This window comes from Necator americanus, chromosome IV (assembly GCF_031761385.1).
Source record: "Necator americanus strain Aroian chromosome IV, whole genome shotgun sequence".
Classification (NCBI taxonomy): Eukaryota; Metazoa; Nematoda; class Chromadorea; order Rhabditida; family Ancylostomatidae; genus Necator; species Necator americanus.
Window position 1 is genome coordinate 3,216,349 of NC_087374.1, and position 19,947 is coordinate 3,236,295.

The window sequence follows — 19,947 nt, forward strand, 5'->3', positions numbered from 1 at the left end:
TAGCAGCGCGCACGTCTTTCTCTGTTTGACACACATACAGTCCCTCATCACTCTAACCTCCCAACGAAGGTCTGCGAAGCTACCCCGGATGAACACGCCTGGCTCCGATTACACAATACGTCTCATTTTATTTGAACGCTACATTTATCACAGATATTTATTAGCATTGATACTTTAGAAACAATAGAACTCAATGGAACTCGTTCCCTTTATACTGCTTTAAAACGAACTTTAGGGATAACAAAGTCTTCGAACAATAAAATGTCACTAGAATAAAACGTAGAAAATGTCACAACTCGAGAACAGAGACACAGAAGCTAAACATTTCTAAGAGATCTCCAGAAATATGGGTTTTGTTCGAATCGGCGCCGGAAATTGTTGTACCATTCCTGCAATGCAGACACCGGAATATAATCAGCAAATCCTGAAAAAAAAAAAACGCTGCGAAATGAATCTTCATTAAAGTAAGCAGAAAACAAATCGAGGAGTTGAAATGACTTCTTTACAAAAATTAAATGCGAAGATGCTTATTAATGATAACATGTACTAGACAATCATGCCTATACTCGAGTCCAAAGGACCCGAAACTCGGTGCAGTGGGTAAGCAACGCCACAATCAGGACCACAATCCTGAGTAATGTCTAGATCTCTTGAAAGCCCAGGTGGAGTTAGTGAAAAAATAACTACGTCTTCTTTGTAATGTATCCTTCTGATGTATACGATTAGTAATATACAAAGTATAAATTCACAACACAGAACTTCAGACCAGCTTCTGCCAGCTATAGTTTATAGGTTCGCTCAGCACCTTCAAAAAAAGCAAATATGCACTTTTAACCGAATTTATCACACAAACCTTGCCCATCTGGTCTGCTCAGCTTGGTTGCGTAAGACTCCGCGTGATTGACCAGGTTGCGCAACATCGTTTCAGCGAATTCGGCCAAAGTAGACTGAAACAATGCTAGCATAGCAATGTCCTGAGCCGAAATCTTTCGGTTTCTGTGTTTGTTGTACTAAGAAAACAAACATCATATTTTCAAACATTAAAGAAGAAAGGAATTGCATACATATTCAACTGAAAACTTGGAAAGACAACAAACCTTTTGAGATTTTGTTTTCCTATACAAGGAAGAATTTCAAGCTTCAATGCAGGAGATAGTCGGTTCGGAACGAACGAAAGCTCGGTGCAGTTGTGTAAGAGCCTGCGATCGAAGCAACAGTCCAAAGTAAAGCTAGCGATGGTTCACCTCGATCAGCTGCTAGCTAAACCGTCCCGCTTCGAGCGCACTCGCTTATGCAACTGCACCGAGCTTCATCTCGTTCTGATCCGACCATAGCATAGAAAATGCGTAGTAGCCAATGTTATGCCAACGTATATTAGGGAAAGTCATATGTAAAGGCATCCGGAATTGCATTGACAACTTCAAAATAACGCAAAGGAACGGAACGACCAAGTATGATATAACCAAAAGATTGGTGCAATTTCCGATTTCAGTACAAATTCGTTTGAATGCATTTATTTGTACAACACAGCTGAATTCCTACAAGAAAGTTCTAACGTTTCTCTTTCTTTTCTGCCCTAAAAAGAAGCAGAATTCAAAGAATAAGGATAAAGGCTAACGTGTTTGGTTCTGATTAATCACGAGAGCAATCACTCTGTGTCTGACCCCCTCTGCATGTTCGACACCGCTTTAGGTCATCCACCCTTCCAACCTTCTAATGTTCACAAAGTGGAATCAAAATTATCTGGGAGGATAATTACACCGAATTGAAGCAGCAGTTGGTTTTCGCAAGTCAATTGCAATTCTGAATTGAAATCGAGTGTGATGAGTTGAGCGGGGACCCCAACGAAACTGATCTACGCTATCATCGATCGTCGAAGAGTGCGGCAAACAACGATCTGCTCTCTCATTCAGTCGATCACATTGCTTGCATTTGTTCTGTTTAACTGCATTTATAAAATAAATATATTCCACTGAACCACAGTCTCGGTTTATTCAATTAAGGTGTCAAAAACCCTAGGTTTCTAGTCACCCACTCTATATTCTATTCTTAGCAGCAGCTTTATCCTTTAAATATCCCGAGTAATCTTCCTTGAGAACCAAACAGATACCTTCCACTTGTCACTTTATGATTTTCACAGCCCACCTGTTGATTTGTTTGTGTTCCTTCGGCAGCTGCTCGACCTTCAATAGCCATAAGCGGCTCAACCATGAGCCCAACTTGGACAGAACCTAATGTGCCTGAACCCATTCCTCCGCTGAATACCCCAGTATGGCGGATTTCTGATAAGTGAAGCTGCAAAAGATCAGATTATTAAAGTTAATCCTCCATATTACGAAAAAAAAATCCAGGATTACAGATTCTCTGGAAATTAGGGCAGCAGAGTCATGAATAACACATTACAAGAACTGTACAAATTGTAACATGTACAGTATATCTATGAAGTCTTATGTAGATCTCATATACTCAAGTCTTTTGAACGAACGCACGTATTTAAGTGAAGTGCATGGTGTACGGGAATTAAAAGATCCGAAACTACTCATATCGACCACCTTCGCATCCTCATGGCCGTCACTGGCTCAACTTACGCATTTATTTGTCCAACTTTCTTACTTACTTAATCGGGGGCTGCTACTATCGCCTGCCCGTACCTTCGCCGAGGCGTATCACTCTTGAACACATCTCTGCCCAACCTTCTCGATCTACAGTAAGAGCTCGCATATAATCCATCCATTCGTCACGTCCATACGTATTTGAGACTCTCGCTTGAACTGACTATCAACCCTGAGTGACCCGAGTATCTTAGGTGGATAACTTCCGACAGTGCAGCGTAACGAAACGGAGAGTTGTTATCAAAGATTCCACGCTCTCTTTAGGTATCTGACCTGTTTGGGTAGGCTTCGAGAGTGTGCAGGATAGCAACACCTTTTTGCAATATATAATGTAACTTTAGATTCCTTTAGATAACCTTAGATTTGTCAATGCGCTAACCCGTTAAAAATAAGACGCATTCAGAATTTGATTGCTACAAAATGATGATATGCATTATTTTGTAACAATCAAATTCTGAATCCAGGCGCCACTGCATGCGCACAGTAAGCTTTTATTTCCACTTAATATCATACTATAAAATAACGGACTCAATTTGTCACGTTTATGTATGTTGCGCCACTAAAATGACTCATCGCTTCTTCTGCAATCTGAATGTTGGAAGTTTTCTTAAACGAGCATTTCTTATATATATATATATATATATATATATATATATATATATATATATATATATATATATATTCACGTTTAATATGTTCACATTTATTTCACACTCTTCTTTATGTTTGCATTCGCTAGCACTCGCTCCTTAAAAAATAGTGGCAAATTGTGTTTTTCTGAAGTCCTGGGCACTAGCGCACTAAGCCACTCTTCCTGCTATAATATAGAAACTTTTGTTAAATCCTTTGCTTGCACTTAACAAGCTCATGCAGTACTTAAAATGAAAATCTTAATTCAAAAAATAGCTGTCATAGGCCTAATCACCGCTGAGTACTTTCAACAAGCTTTAGCTCTTGTAACAACTAGAATTTTCAAAAAGGAGATGAAAAAGGGATGCACAGAAATGTCTTAACTTTTCAACAGAAGGACTGTAAACTATTTTAACATTTTATTTTAAAAAATACGTAGTCTAGAAACCTTATTTGTTCACCTGTGCAATTTTAAATATCGCGCTCGGTTTCATGTTGCAGACAAAGCCAAGATAATGCCACCCAGCATCTTGTCCGTCCGGGGACGGCCAACGAACATAAACTATAATCGAAAAGTAAGGAAACACATGAAGACAAATTAGTAGGAAACAATGTTTCTGTAATGTTTACTATGGTTTATTTTCTGAGGGTAAAAATCCTTTTGGATACATTCATATTAGACTACACTGCTAGGGACATTTTCCGCTCTATACTTTTCTTCGAGCTTTTCGAACGAATTTTAAGCTACCGGAATAAAGATTGGAGGAAAAAAATGCGAGAACTTTGCAAAGTTTCAAAAAAGGAGCTCAAAAGATATATTAATACTGTGTGGTATTTCAAGGCAATATTTCATTCCATAACTCTGCACTCTTGGTTTAATTTTTACCGTTACGTTGCTTCCATTTTTACTTTACAGTCTATTAGAGAGAACAAATCAAACAGCTGCTCGCAAGCTTTTCGTGCAATCCCAAACTAAGGTCTCGTAGGTAGGCCTTAGTTGTTTTTGTTGTTAAATTCCTTTTGATTCAGGCTCACCTCCGTTCTCTTCGACAACTTTTTTGCACACACATAGAGCCCTCCTATTTTTGGAGACTTCCTGCTCATCTTCATCGCAACTCATATCAACAGCTTATATTAAATGTGATAATCAGCTAAATCAGCTAGTATTGGATCATTTGGAGAAAAATATAGAGCGGAAAAACGCTATAAAATATCATGTAATGTGAACATGTATCGAGAGAAATATTTTCCAAAAACAAAAGCATAAAATTCAGATAATATAAAAGCTGAAATCACTAGTAAGTTACCAATGACCGAATAATAAATAAATGTGAGAACATATGCAAAATATGCAAACCTGAACCGCCCATTCCGTCTGGAAAAGGATGTAGACCAGTCATGAATACGACTATGTGGTTCACATTGGAAGCATCGAGAACTTCGCATAAGAACTCTCTTTCACCAACTTGCACAAATTGAGAAGGCTTAATACAGTGAAGATAGCTGGATGCTAGGAGCCGCCCTCCTCCTAAACACTCACCGACCTTCCAGCAGCGATAAGGCCAAACACCTCACTCATAGATAACCTGCAATAAAAAAACGCTGCTATTAGCCACAGGTGGAAACACTGCAAAATTACAATAAAGAATTCTAGAACTAGAAAACCTTCATATAATTATCTTTAAAATGGTCGAGCAGGTAATACCGAGCCTACACAAAGCCGGAACTGAATGTGTTCAAATGGGTGACCTAAATCCAACTAGGATAGGGGAGCGTGACAAAGTGAGGAAGGAAATGTGTGTTGTGGGTTGGTTTCACCCGATTGATCACATTCGGTTCCATTAACACTGATGAAATAAGGATACTGATCACTCCTTACTCCCATTGCAATGTGTTTAGTGATCCTACTCTCGACCCATCCAACAGTACATGATTCTTCCACTGAAGTTCCTCTCAAACTTTTACTATCGAGCCTATTACTATTCAAGACCGTAAAAATAGAAACTCTGCGACAAAAAAGCACTGAATGTGACAAGTACAGGAGGTCAGTTATTTGCAAAAATGGGTGGGGCCAAGCGGCCGCAATGGCTATCTCTGCTCGTTCTTGAGGTCTGAGCCACTAAACAGAGTTGGTTTAGTAATTATCAAAATCAACTCAACTATTATTTTCTTGTTAAAGTCCGTACTGGGGGATTTTTACTGTTATCCATATGAATAACTCCATAAGCCTCTGTCTGAAAGCTTAGCAGCTGAAAAAATAAGTGGAAGTTCGTTATAACTTTCTATTGCTTGGCGGTTAAATTTTTTTTAGAAGGGAGGAAGATTTCGGAAAATCGTCATATCCGAATCAACTCCAGTCTGTCATTCATCTGCCTGACTCTTCGTGGTTTCACTTTGACTACTCTGTTTCTAGGACTCGCATCGAAGTTGAAGTAGATCATGGACCGCTACCCAACCCAGTGTAGTGCCTCGGACCAGTTGTTGGTTGGCCTCACATCTCCCTCTTCCCACAAAATTTTTTTTGGTTTCTGATGACAACGCGTTACGTATGGATACAACTCATTAGTAACATTTCCTTTATTAATTAACCACGACTTCATAGCTATTAACACATTATAGTAGAACTAACAATCGTTACTGCGTTGCCAAAATAAAGATGGCCAAGCCTTACAACAACTACTGCTGACGAAAAATGTGGAATTATTTATTCCGACTATACATACAGCTTAGCATTAATTTTAACAGGGACGCGTCAGCAGTGACATTATGGAACGAAAACAGAACGTTTAACAAGAAGAAGATCAGACATTACTCTGTGGTAGAGCACAACACGTACACAAACTTTTGCAGAGCAACGAAAAGAGATCAGACTAGTATCTGCCACCTCCCTGAGCATTAGCCCACTGTTGTTGTCCAGAAGGTTGGCCCCATCCCCCGGATTGCTGTCCCCAGTTTCCTTGGCCCTGACCGCCGCCCCAGCCACCGCCTGACTGTTGTCCCCATCCGGATTGATCTCCCCATCCTTGCTGTTGACCATATCCACCGTAACCGCTTTGCTGACCGTAACCACCTCCTTGTGGTCCTCCGTATCCTGCAATAATAAAATAAGTTGTCGCGTAAAATAAAGCCAAGAGAATCAGGTTTCTTTCAACACTGACCCTGCTGGCCATAACCACCCTGTTGACCCCAACCTCCACGCTGACCTTGACCGCCTTGTTGTCCTCCCCAACCACCGCCAGGACCACCATATCCACCACGTTGATCCCCTCGGGAACGTCCCATTCTATCCATACGATCACGGTTGGTTTGCGCCTAAAGTACACAGTTTACATGAAGCTACTGGCTCTTGAAGGAGAAAGAAATGAGCTTACGGACCACTTTGTTCATCTCATCCTTAGACAATCCTTTCTTAACATCACAACGGAAACCATTTATCATGTGGCTGCGAAGTAGAACACATTGGTCCACAGGATCATAGTCATCGAATGTGACAAATCCGAATCCACGCGGCTTGTTCGTCACTTTGTCGAGAATGATCTCTGACTGCAAATGAAATATGAGCCGGTGACCACAGAGATGCTACCTACAGCTTCGGAGAAAAGCTCCTACCTTTACTACGTTGCCGAACTTGCCAAAGTACTCGCTGAACATCTCTTCAGTATGGTCCTCTCTAACGCCACTCACGTAAAGACGTTTCGTCGACACGTTGGATTCGTTCCGGTTCTTGTCATCTCTGGGAACGGCTCGTTTAGGATCCACTGTCTTTCCATCAATCACGTGAGGACGTGCAGCCATAGCAGCATCAACCTAAACATAAGCGAGTTCACATTGCTTATTTCGAAAAACGAAAAAAACACCATACATTTGCTTTCGTAGCAAAGGTGACGAAACCGAATCCTCTAGATCGTTTGGTGTTGGGGTCACGCATGACGATGATGTCGGTCAGCTCTCCGAACTGCGAGTAGAATTCCCGCATAACCTCATCGGTGGTGTTCCCAGTGAGGCCTCCAACGAAAATCTTGCGGAAGTTTTCCGGCTCAGCATCGCCAGCAGCGTTTCCATTCTGAAACTGTTAGAACTACAAAGTGATCCACAGCGCCAAACTCCTACCGCACTCACCTACCATACTGGCTGTACGCGCGAGAAAAATAATAAATCAAAACTCAATAAAATCTTACATGTCCATCGTCAGCCATAGCCACAGTCTTAAACTCCTAGAGTTACTTCTTAATCGTCAGGAATCAACTAGCTTAGCTTACTTAGCTGGCTAGGTACGTACAGTAATGATGAATAATCACTACCAGATCGACTACCTAAATTCATTGTCGTCATTAGCACTTCATACCACGTAAATCTGTCCTAAAGTGCTTAATCCTAACAAGTGAGCAACTACAGTACATTCCCTGAAACAAACATCGATACGTGAACAATCCCGAGCACCGCCCAGTTACGTACAAGCACGAACAACCACAAATTAAGAAAACACATTAACTAACCTTACGAACAACAGCACACGACCAGCGTCCGACGCCTTCAATGACCGCTTCGCTTCGCGAAGGGGCGTGTCCACGTGGCGCTGGCTCCTCCGTGTCAGGACCCGTACTCGGGCCGCCATACACGCGGGACTTTCAAATTTGAGCATTTTTGAGCAGGGTTGCGATGAAGGTTCCTGAAGAATTTCACTTCTCTTACTTTAGGAATTCGTGCTGATAATGTTGTTCTCAGCTGCTGTGTCGACACGTGTGTATAGTGCACTTTTTTTCTACATAATATTCGTGAGGAACGGTAGAATTAGTGGTTGTTTCTTTGCTCTAGGAGTACAGTAAATACTACGAAGTATTATATCTTGAAGTCTATGATCAGCAGACATTGATGGATCCAGTGTCATCCATATACATCCAAATCTAATCCAGGGTTCCGGTACTGGATTAGTTCAAAATCTGTAGGGCTGCGTATCCCCTATATTAACGTTATTATCGGTTCTCAGCGAAGAAACCAAAGTTATTGACCTAAAAGGTACCTTAAGAACATATGTGCTAAATCCCAATATTCATCCATGCGGAACCGCACAGAAAACAATCCGCCGGAAGGTACTGGATCTGGAAGCTCTAGGTTTCTAACTTCACTTCTTCTCTTAGTAACGTTAGCTTACATGTCATTGATCCTCTAAGACTAAAGCTTAGGTCTTGAGGTCCCGACTGTTTTGGTTATTTACTTCCTGAAATAAGAGCACGACCGAATGCCCCCTCTCCAACGACATTTTACTTCAGCCGGCGTACTCCAGTTCCTTCCGGCGGATTGTTTCTTGTGGCGTTCCGCATGGATGAATATTGGGATTTAACACAGATGCTCTTAAGGGACCTCTTAGGTCCATCACCTTAGTTTCTTCGCTGAGAACCGATGCTAGATGCATTGATATGGGATACGTAGTCGTACAGATCTAGAACTAATCCAGTATTAACCTGGGGATTATTTTTGGACGTATCCGGACGACGCCAAGATATAATACTTCGTAGTATTTACTATTATCTATTTCTTAAGCCACACACGGCTTTTAGTGAGTTTGTAGGCCACAGAATCTCTACAGGTATTCTTTTGAACAATAATAGTTCAGTTACACGAGCTCTTTTTGTTTTGCTCATGATTCCTCGAGGAAAGAAACATCACGGATCTGTCACTGACATAGATGTACGCTAATAGGTAGGGGCAGGTAGTCCGATGGGAAGATCGCGATCTAATTGCGATTTGATCGTCGCCTATCCGTGTTAGGCTCACAGCCACACGTGCGGCTGTTTGCTTTGATGGTTATTGAACGGTCACCGTGATTACCGCGGCGGGTCACGTCGTCATTGAAAAAGGCGACAGAAAAACGAGTTTGCAGCCGCGTTGACACATTCAATGGGTCAGCGAAAGTAAGTGAGGATGGGACCATCTCGAAGCATGCCCCATCACTATTGAATGTGGTTCTTTTTCTGTGCTCATCGATCTCAGCGACGATTTTCGCTGTGAAGGCTGCTTCACTGCGCTGCCTGCGCAGTTGCGAACTCTGTGGGCAGTCTTGGGAAAGCGGTGTGCGGAACTCTTCTCCAATTGGTGACCTCCAATAAAGAGGCTATAAAAAACCCGTTTCGGGGGCAATGTAATTGGGACAGGCCATTAAAACACAGCAAGGGCGCGGATTTTATTTCGGCGGTCGCGTCGCGGCGCGTCACAGCAACCTTGCTCCGGAGTGTTCTATTGCTCTCTATTCATTGTTATGAGACTCTATTCGGCCAGGTTTTTGCTTTTCACCTCAGTTACTTCAGAGTCGCGTCTAATCGTTATCCAATGCTATGCAAAACGTATAAGTACAGCAAAAGTGATTTCCTGCAGCATTGATCTGAGGATCTGGGGGCATTTAAATGAGACATCACGTGTCCAGTGGATATGCCATTGGATTCGCTAACATACCTCGATGAGGTCACGCTCCAGTTGCTTATGGAGACGCAGACAACCGTCTTCTGGCCACAGAGACGTAAATAACTACACACTTATAAGGATCGAATAAATTGAAGAACAATATAGTTAGAGGTACATGCCATTATCTTAGGTATTCTAATAATAGAACGGGAGCGAATTTTGCTTAGATCTTACCTTTAGGAAGTCTAGAAATCTTATCAAATTAAATTTTTCTCTTATAAGAGGTCAGAGATCAGAGGGCCTATCTGTCCGAAAATAAATTAGGCTGCAAAAAAGCTTGGAACTTAGAGATAACGATAAGCCTCATTCCCGTTACTTTTCGAAGTTGGAATGTTCCATTTTTACCGAAAAATTTTATATACGTATTTTTGAGCTATTGGATGCATCTTCCTCTCTTATTTTACGCGAGGATTTTCAGTTTTGACGTGTTACGTTCGCGTTTCTGTCATATGTTATGGAGAATAGGGAAACAATAACGTCATCCGCGAGCGCTTCGCTACAAGCGAGCAAAGATGTTCGAACACATTTCCCTTGCGCAAGCTCTCCGCCGGGACAGATGTAGGGCATGTCGGCAAGAGGTTCCGCTCTCTGCACGATCGATCCGAGGTTCGAACCCGCTCACCAAGCCCTTCATCCTTCCGAGGTCGATAAATTGGTACCAGACTTGTCTGGGAGGATAAAAACACTGACTTGACGCATCGACTAGCCACCGCAAGTCATGTATAGGCCAGTTACACGTTCGTGAAGTTAAACGATTCTGAAGTGAAGGGAACGTGGTGGTGGGCCCCAAGCGGATTGATTATTGCCAGACACTTTATCCTTTACTAAGCTTGTTTCGCACAGAAAACCACAAGCGTCTAACATGTTTCTTTCGTGAGTCTTCTCACGACGTCTGAGTGAAAAAAAAACTAAGAAAAGGGATTCAATCGTCGAATTAACCCGCAACTACAGTGCGGCCCAGGTACAGTCGGGTCAAAATGACATGAAGACGGTGCAGTTGCTTGAGGCAGCTGCGCTCAAAGCGGCGCGATAGAGCATGGCGGTTAGGATCGAGGGGGGACCTTTCCCAGCACCATCTCTGTAGTTCGTGATGGTCCCACGTCGATTCCAACCGCCGTCTCCACCGCGCCGCTTCGAGCGCAACGCAACTGCACCGTGTTTCAGGTCGTTTTAATCCGACTCTAGCGTGCCTAACCTCGCTCATTCGACTGCTTGGCCAGTTGGTGACCGCAGGATTGCATTGCAATGGTCGCGTCCACCGAATGAACATGGAACATGGTGTCCAGTTGCTCTTGGGATTTTAACAGAACTGGATGCTCTGAAGCTTCTGTGAGGTCCATAAAATCCAGCAAAAATCACAAAAATCTCATGCTCTGGACGTATCTCAGTACCATAAAGAAATACAGTATACGTCGTCATTATTTAAATTGGTCTTTGCCCTAAGAATCTCAGTTGTAACAGACGCGATTCGAACAGAATTATTCAAAATTGCTATAATTTGTGTCTCCGGAGATCAACTACGCTGACGCTTTAAGATCCTCTCAGTTTCAAATACATGTATATTTGTTGGAGCAAAGTGAAGTCACATTAACTGGTTGTGAGGATTAGTACCATAAAGAAATACAGTATACGTCGTCATTATTTAAATTGGTCTTTGCCCTAAGAATCTCAGTTGTAACAGACGCGATTCGAACAGAATTATTCAAAATTGCTATAATTTGTGTCTCCGGAGATCAACTACGCTGACTGGTTCTTGTGGAAGGAACATCGCAACAACGACGGCTTGCACAGCAGTGTGTCCAGGACCATGTTTTCATGGAAGATGTTAATTCACGTTAAATTTTGATGAGGTATTGAAGCCAACTCGCTAAACGTCCATTAAAACCAAATTTAACCAAACGTTCCCTATGTGTCCTGTTGGGTGACCGGTTGTTTTTCCATATGGATGACATATAAGTGGTTCCGATGTTGATCTGACTGAAGAGAGTATATTTGTGTAATGCAACTGGTTAATGAAAGAGAATGAAGTGTAGAACGAGTTCCTTAGTGGTAACAGATTCTTCATAATAGGGTTGGAATACAAGGATTTCAAGTGGGAAACACTATGAATACAGTCAGCTTCCTTTTCGAGAAAAAATTTAAATTCCAAAAAATTATTGCAATGCAACCATTGGGGCTTTCACGCCATATTAGGACGCTATAGTCGGGTCAAAACGAAGTGAAGCTCTGTGCAGTTGCGTAACCGGCTGCGTTCGAAGCGGCGCGATGGAGGTAGCGGTTAGGATTGAGGAAGGACCCGATCAGCACCGCTCATCGCTGCATTCTCGAAGCTGAAGCTAGTGAAGGTCCTTCCCGAAACTCCACTCGCCAGCTTCACCCCGCCTAAGCCCCCAACTGCATCGAACTTCATGTTAGGGGTTTTGACCTGGCTATATCACAATGTAGCAGTGTCACTAGGGGAGTGTTCTCTCTTCTGCTCCTACTACCTCATCATGTCGGTCGGACAGCGGTCGCATTGGATCGTCAATATCTTTGTCACGAAAGCTTGTGCAAGGGACTAGATCCAGAATCTCATTCAGTCTCCTGGTCTACTTCGATACAAATGATGACATAGATTTTTTACAGTTGTTTTCGCACGAGCGACTAATTGGCACTCTCAATTGCTCCGTGGTATGGCTATAACCGAAATGGAATTATCTAAACGTCTGTCATAGAACTACCACCTAACAAGGTCGGAATGAACTGCACACCTACACGCACCATTAGTCAGCGAACACGACAGCCACTGATAACTTCGTGGGAAAATTGTCAGGATTTATCCTCTCGATGAGGCTCATCCACATGTTGGAAAGTCGCCACGTGAAACGAACCAGGACCTCGGATGGACAACGCTATTGCATCCCCCGTATCCTACGAATATGACCCCGACTGACTATCATCTCCAACGCTCGTTCTTTAGACCGCTCACCGATTAGATAAGGCCTCTGGCGTATCAGCCGCTCGGGATGCTCCAACGACGGTGATACGGAATCGCCGGAGTTTTCGTGTACAATGAATTGCTGGGGCTAGCCGTATCAAGTCAGTATTTTTATTTTCCCAGACTAGCCTGGACTAATTAAACGACCCACAGGCATGAGGGGCTTGGTTGGCATTGGAGTGGATTCGAACCATCGATCGACCATGCAGTACCAGAATGGCAGTCTCACAATTGGACTCAAGGCTTCCTTTGACAAAAAAAAGACTTTCTCACCTCAATAGGAACAAAATCAGTGTTTTTCGCATGTGTTTGCAATAGACGTTGTAGACAACGACTGTGTGTACACCGCTGACCAAAGTTACAAGTGAATACAGTAAATAAAATGATCTTACTACAGTTTCTCGGATCTGTTTGGGCGACGTAACAGTTAGTAGGTAATGCGTCAATGCTGAATATCAAATCTATAAAATATCGATCTAGGATTAATTTAGAAATTACCTTACTTCTCAAAAAAAAGAAATACAGCCAAAGGCGTCACCTGAGAATAGGAAGAAGTGAGGCGCTTAAAATTGGTGCAGTGGCCAGAAAGTTGGAGAAGAGGGGAGATGCAACATACCAGTATCAAATAGATTTAAGACTTGCGGAAAAAACCGTGAAATTAGGAAAAAATCATTTAAAATGTTTTTAATGTACAATAACTTTCTCATCTCATCGCACTTCATCGATCGATTTCATCGAACCATGGCCACTTCCCGTATTATCACTCAATGAAGGTATTTGGATGACATTACAATGCAAGAAGACATCTGCTGCCGGAGATAAAGTGTGTGTAAAGTGTCTGGCATTAATGGATCTGCTTGGGATGCGCCATCGCGCTCACTTCAATTCAGAATTGTTTGAGTTTAACCGACACGTAACCACCCGCACACCACTGACGGAAACACGCGTGAGAATGGCTGCTTAAACAGTAGCTAACAGTTTACGTGATTTCACCTAGGACCTTATTTTTATCAGTATGTAGATGTGGCGCAGTCGGTTAGAAGTTCGTTGTAGCCACATGGTCGATGGTTCGAAACCGCACCAGTGCCGACTGACTTAAGTATCGGCTGGCCCCCGCAAGTCATTGTATGGGCCAGCACGCGCACAAAAACCTCAACGATTACGAATTGCAGTAGGACGCGCTGGCGCATCGCAAGTGGATTGATACACCAGTGACATTATCCTTTTTATCCTTTAATTAAACGCATCACCCCACGAATCTGGGGTGGTACGGGTTTCAGGTGGGTTATCCCTAAGTGGGTTGTAGATTGTGAGGAAGAAGGTGATCTCGTCCATTTCTTCCTAATTGCCGTAAAAAACTGCCCGGAATATGCGGCGCGTGCACATGGCTGGCGCGCTCCAATACAACTCGTCGAAGAAAATAGCGCCCCGTAACACTCGAAGCCGCGTCTTTCGGGCCGTTTTTTTTTTTACGGCGATTAGGAATAAATGAGCGGGATCCCACCCGTTTCTGCTATCTACGATCCCGTAGGTCTTTGATCATCGGAAATCCATATCACGTCAGATTCGTGGAGTGATGCATTTGAACGACTATTTTATTCATGAGGCTGGTGTAGCACACCCGTTCCATGAATAAAATATCGGAAAGATGTTCCGTTGTGGCTGCGCGATCGATAGGAGGTCCGAAACAGCCTTAGTGCTCAACAAGCCCTTCATCCCTCCGGGGTCCATCCGTGGTCGACAAATTGGTACCAGGTTTGTCTGGGAGCACAAAACACTGAGTTGACCCATTAGCTCGCCCCCGCAAGTCATTGTATAGGCCAGTTACACGTTCGTAAACCTCAAACGATTCTTAATTGAAATGAACGTGGTGGCGCATCCCAAGCGAATTGATTAATCTCAGGAACTTTATCCTTTATTTTATTCTATTCATCATTTATTTCTTCCATCATACTGTTTTGTCTGTTAAATTAATTTTTTGAATTTATTTTTTTAATTTGATTCATTTTCTTCGGCTGCTACATAAACAAGTTTATGAGAGAGAAGGAGAGGAGGGTGCATACATGAATATATGAATATTATGATGGACAACAAAATTTCTCTTCTTTCATCCAGAAAGAAGAAAACGACTTTGGTAATTTGGTCTTCACATTAAGAGTAACTCCTCTTTCTGTTTATCCATACTAGAACGAAGAAATTTGTTGATAAAGTTTAGAACGTGATTAAAAAAAACAATAAGAAAAGATAAAAGCAATGCGAACAATGCAAGTACTGAAAGATTGCTAAATTTTTATCTGCGCTATTTCCAATAAATCCAAAATTGCAGTCTTTCTTTCTGGAATTTTTGCCTTTTCAAACAAAATTGCATCTCCTACATTATCTTCGATTACATATGCATGTAGATTTAAACGAAGTTTAAGTTTTATTTAAAATCATATGTAGTGTGATTTATTTGTTTATTGAAAAAATTGCGAGCTGAAATTTCAGCGGTGTTGCGCTGGAAATCCAGTTTTTCGAGAATCATGCATTTGGTTTTCCGATTTTGGGACAATTTCCACGGATCTGTGTGCATATCTCAACACAAATATCTAGTAGTATGGTTTTTTCTTTGTTTTTTTTTTAATTTCCTTCACTATGATAGTAATTTTTTCGATCAGAAGCCTCCACGTCTCTCTTTGAACTCACATGCAACCAGTAATTTAAGGGTCGTATCCATAAGTAAGCCAAAACAAAAATCTCCTGCATCTAGATGTCCAGTTGATGCTATAATCTTATTTTAGAAAAAAACAAGAAAAAAGAAAACAAATTCCTGGTAGTCTCCGTGTTGTGATGGTACGAATTATTAACTATTATCATCCTTCGGATCACCACTGATTTTGTTCTTTGTTCGGACGTTTTTCTACACTTTGATTTTTCTGAAAATTTACAAATATACGGGGAATTATTAGAGGGATTGTTGTATGTTTTGTATTTTTACGGACCTTCAACTTTAGGTATTAATTTGAAAAGGATTTTATCAAGTTCTGTTTAGATTGTCGCCTGGAACTTGTTTTTCTTTTTTGACCGCAGAAGTACAGTTTTCAGGATCAGAATTAAAGATGTTACTGAATTTTCATCGACCCCTGACTTTTCTGTCTATGATCAAAGGTCTTCTCTCAACTCTCTCTTTGCTCCTAAGTCTAATAGATAAAACAAGCAGAGCCAAAGAAGAAAAGATTTGTTCTAAGAAGATAAAAATTAAAAATAAGATCTCTAGTAAAATTTGTGATTTCTGTAATACTTTGACCTAGTAAAAAAAAAGCTTCAAGGAACACTATAAAATAGTGTGAAAATAAACATTAGTTTCTGTCATCTCCCAGCGCTCAACGTGATGTCCTTGAAAACTAAGAGTTATAAGCAAAAACAGCTCAATTTGAATGTAATTAAAGGATAAAGCGTTTCTGGGAAAAAGAGCAGGAAACTTTCCTAACTTTGCTTTCCGATTACATCGAATAGTTGCAGATTAGAGGATAAAAAGATACTCTGACACTATAAAATACTATAGATTTTACAAAAAGATACGGTATGTTGTGACATGATAAAGGATAAAGTTTCTGGCGTTAATCAATCCGCTTGGGACCCGCGCCACCACGTTCACTTAAGTGCAGAATCGTTTGAGGTTCACGAGCGTGTAAATGGCCTATACAATGACTTGCGGTGGCTAGCCAATGTGTCAAGTCAGTGCTTTTATCCTCCCAGACAAGTCTGGTACCTACTTATCGACCCCGGAGGGATAAGGGGCTTGGTGAGCTCTAGGGCGGATTCGAACCTCCGATCGATCGTGCAGGAAGCGGAACCTCTAACCATTACACCCGGATGGAAATCTCGGAAAAATTTGATATTACATAGCGGATGTTGTGCTGGTGAAAGGGAAAACATTGAAATTTTGCTGCTAAGCTGTATTCGAATAGAATCTTCCTTAAAATTCTAGTATCGATCTCAATGTGTGAATAGGGGCTGTCTCGAATGTTCTCCGCCGGAACCTCATTAGCATCTCTTAAGAATCCAATGAATTCGTTAGCGTTTCCCTCCGAACGTTTCGCTCTTATTCATCATTCGACGACAAAAATTTGCATCGTTTTGGGGGGAAGAAAAGAAAATTCGATAGATACAAAAAAAAAAAAGTTCAAAGTTTTGCCTCTATTTATTCAGCTACAAAGATTCGCATCCTTCCAGAAAAAAAAAGAGAAAAAACTTTGATTTTCTATAGAGCTCCGTGAAATATGGTTTTCTATAGAGCTCCGTGAAATACAGTACTCAAATCTTTACTAAGAGGGTTGAATGATATTATGGTAGAAATTATTGTTCGCTGAGAGAACTTTCAGTGGATTTATCCCCTAATCATTACAGCTTCTATATTATATTTTAGAAAGTTTTAAAAATTTAAGCTCTGTTCTTATATTAAAATAAAATTGGCGAAAATGTTTTTAATTTAGGTTAGCCCCATGCCGAGTAGTATTTTTTATTTTTATTCATTCTTTTATGCATCATTTTATTTTTATCTTTTATTCTTCTGTATTTTTAATTGTATTGTATTTTTATCTACTTATTATTTTATTTGTATTTATTCTTATCTGTTCTGTGTTCTTCATTTCAGGTTAGCTTTTTTAAGTTTCAGATTTTTTTCAAGTTTCACCTCCAAAAATGTAATTTCCTCTAAGGCTACCGTAGAAATTTCTGAACACAGTCCTAATCTGTTCGGGAACTCCTTGAGAACAGTGATGCGTACGACTTTCATGAAATCCCCGCAGAGTTTTTTTTTTTTTAAATGAAAATGTCCTCTACGTGAGATCCAGAGGATAGAAGGAACAAGTGCGGGAGGCACCGGTTTTCTGTCTGCGCTGTCTTCCCACCTATTTTGAGGACAACTGCAGCGCTCGATGCTGAGTCGGTGAAGATCTTTACAAGAAACAAGAAATGTCCTCTATGTATCCGTGTAATCCACTTAATGAGACATTAAATGAAGGCACAATGTGTTTTTTCTTCTTCCAAGTTAATATTTTACTTATTTTTGCCATTAATATTTTAATAGCGCATCCACAATCAGATAAACGCTCGTTCATGTCCGCCACTGTTTTTTTTTAAATGATTAACGACAGTAAATGCTTCCAAGTGCATAATTTTCATTTTTTTAGTCATTTATTTGTTATTTATTATTATATTTTATTTTATTTTATTATTTATTTTAATTTTATAAATGGTTGAGAAGTGCGATATACATTGAATAAAATGGAAATATACAGTCAGTGGAAACTTCGTTGTTTTCCTTCCGTGATACCACATCCCCCGGATGAGATTCCGCTTTGGGCGGTGAGGTACAGCGCTTTCGAGGTTATTTTTCTTTGCAAATCGCATAATTTTGTAAATTTGCGCAGAATTTTGTCAATGGTACAGCTACATAATTTATCCAGGACTTTGAATCAGAACTTTGATTGATTTTTCTGACCTTGAGAAATGATCTTACAAAATGCATTCCTTTTCAATTTGTAGTGTGATTTTCCGAAATTTTCATTAATTTTTTTGAATCAGAACTGAATTTTCTAAAGAGAAATATGATTTCCTTCCGAAAAATGGCTTTTCTTCCGTTTTTGAGCTTTTCCAAGTTTCCTACACGAATGCGGAACGCTAAAATCTAAATTTTAGATTTTACAAGGATTTGTAGAATTGCAGAAGATCTTTGGTTGTTTTTTTCTATGTTTACCTTAACAAAACGCTCTCCAACTCCACCTTTTCCAAGTCTAACTCGAAACTCCTAAGCATTCTACCTCCTCTAATGATTTGGTTTCAAGAATATCGGCTGGATGCAGGTTTTTTTCCTTGATAAATCCTAGTCCATCGAAGGAATGTTGCGCGGTTCTTGTACGGGGCGATGGGCGGCGATGATTTTTAAGACAAAGACAGAGAGAAGCTCGGACGGCGATTAAAGCGGATAGTGAGGTGTTTTGGTCCGATGCATCGCGTACGTACCTTAAGCAGCGGAGATCCGGTCCGCATAGTTGATCATATTTTTTGATTGATGCGTAAGGCAGAAGCTCAGATACGCATTGACTAGATTGGAATTTCCAAGAAGGTCATTTAAAACTGGAATTCGTAAACAACCTGCTGAATGTTTAAGCGGCATTAAAACATATGAATGGATTTTTCTGACCTTGCTTAATGAGCTTACGAAATATATTAGTTGTAGTATGATTTTTTTTCTAAATTTTCGTTTATTTTTTGAGATTTTGGCTTTTCTTGGAGACGGGGAAAGAACAGCAGGTACTCGTTGCAAGAAGCTAGCTCATCTGTTCGTATCTGGAATGTCCGGATGTCTTTTCTCTGGATCCGAATAAAATTTTTCTCTGAGTAAGCGGATTTCGTCCACAGGTTGAGTAGAATACTTCAAAAAATCCGAAAATGAATAACTAATTAGTCAGAGGCTAAGTATTTTGAATCAGAGCCTTCTTGGACCCAAAAAAATAGAGATGGCTTTTCTATCCTTGGATCCAAAAGCAACGTAATATCTAATACAACATAATGACTATATATTATACTGTATTAGATACTATCTTATTTTCGGATTTTTAGATCTTTGGATACATATTATTATATAACAGTGTAATACAAATAATACTTGTAATTTAAAAAAAATTAAAATAATAATGTAATATAAATAACACTTGCAATTCGAAAAATGAAGTAACAATGTAGTATAAATAAAACTTGCAATTTAAAAAATCAAAACAGAAAGAGTAAGAGATATTTTAAAAAAATCCAAAGATAAGGTCCTTCGCATCGGCTCGGTTAATGAGTCTGCCCAAATTCGGGAATTTCAGAATTTCAAATGTTTATGAAAATTCAAAAAAAGCGAAAGAGCAAAGAATCGTGTTCGTCGAGTATCACTGCCAAAACAATATGCGCGTGCCCTTCAAGAACGATCTACAGTACTTGAATTCTTATTTGGAAGATCCCTCGTCCCATTGTGTGAGACGACGATCGACGGCTTCAACGACGTACTTGTCCTTGGACTGTGTGTCGGCGTTTTTCCGAAAAGAAAGTGGTTGGCTGGTGGTGGGTGAGTCAAGGCAGCCAGCCAGCCAGCCACCACAACCTGTTCCTCCTCCTCCTCTCTTCACAGCTCGACATGAAATAAGACGTACACGACGTCGTACCACGACGCATGCATACTCACCGCCGGATCTCATCACGATGCGAAGCAATCAAGCAACCAACGTACCGGGACGAAACTAA

The 19,947-nt window shown here is 40.8% G+C and overlaps 4 protein-coding genes across 6 annotated transcripts; 1 reads left to right on the forward strand and 3 right to left on the reverse strand.

Annotated features, from left to right (window-relative positions):
* Nucleotides 1-317: 317 nt before the first annotated feature.
* Nucleotides 318-5,842, reverse strand: RB195_000265 (uncharacterized protein; the record flags this gene model as incomplete). 2 transcript variants are annotated; one of them, XM_064196511.1, is made up of 7 exons in its annotated part: nucleotides 318-424; nucleotides 854-947; nucleotides 2,146-2,295; nucleotides 3,704-3,804; nucleotides 4,600-4,726; nucleotides 4,783-4,828; nucleotides 5,694-5,842. In XM_064196511.1, the coding sequence occupies 7 exons, from the start codon at nucleotides 5,840-5,842 to the stop codon at nucleotides 318-320; spliced, it is 774 nt and encodes a 257-aa protein (XP_064052392.1). The 2 variants fall into 2 exon arrangements, with proteins under 2 accessions (XP_064052392.1, XP_013302612.2); XM_013447158.2 differs by lacking the exon at nucleotides 5,694-5,842 and having other exon boundaries at nucleotides 4,783-4,821.
* A 270-nt stretch (nucleotides 5,843-6,112) lies between these two features.
* RB195_000266 (uncharacterized protein) lies at nucleotides 6,113-7,438 on the reverse strand (the record flags this gene model as incomplete). Of its 2 annotated transcripts, none has more annotated exons than XM_064196512.1 (6): nucleotides 6,113-6,333; nucleotides 6,446-6,554; nucleotides 6,618-6,785; nucleotides 6,852-7,049; nucleotides 7,105-7,305; nucleotides 7,421-7,438. In XM_064196512.1, 6 exons carry the CDS (start codon nucleotides 7,436-7,438, stop codon nucleotides 6,113-6,115), a joined length of 915 nt encoding a protein of 304 aa, XP_064052393.1. The 2 variants fall into 2 exon arrangements, with proteins under 2 accessions (XP_064052393.1, XP_013302611.1); XM_013447157.2 differs by having other exon boundaries at nucleotides 6,401-6,554.
* A 12,173-nt stretch (nucleotides 7,439-19,611) lies between these two features.
* RB195_000267 (uncharacterized protein) lies at nucleotides 19,612-19,947 on the forward strand (the record flags this gene model as incomplete). Its single annotated transcript, XM_064196513.1, has 1 exon — nucleotides 19,612-19,947. The coding sequence occupies one exon, from the start codon at nucleotides 19,612-19,614 to the stop codon at nucleotides 19,945-19,947; it is 336 nt and encodes a 111-aa protein (XP_064052394.1).
* RB195_000268 (uncharacterized protein) lies at nucleotides 19,653-19,901 on the reverse strand (the record flags this gene model as incomplete). The annotated part of the gene is made up of 1 exon (XM_064196514.1): nucleotides 19,653-19,901. The coding sequence occupies one exon, from the start codon at nucleotides 19,899-19,901 to the stop codon at nucleotides 19,653-19,655; it is 249 nt and encodes an 82-aa protein (XP_064052395.1).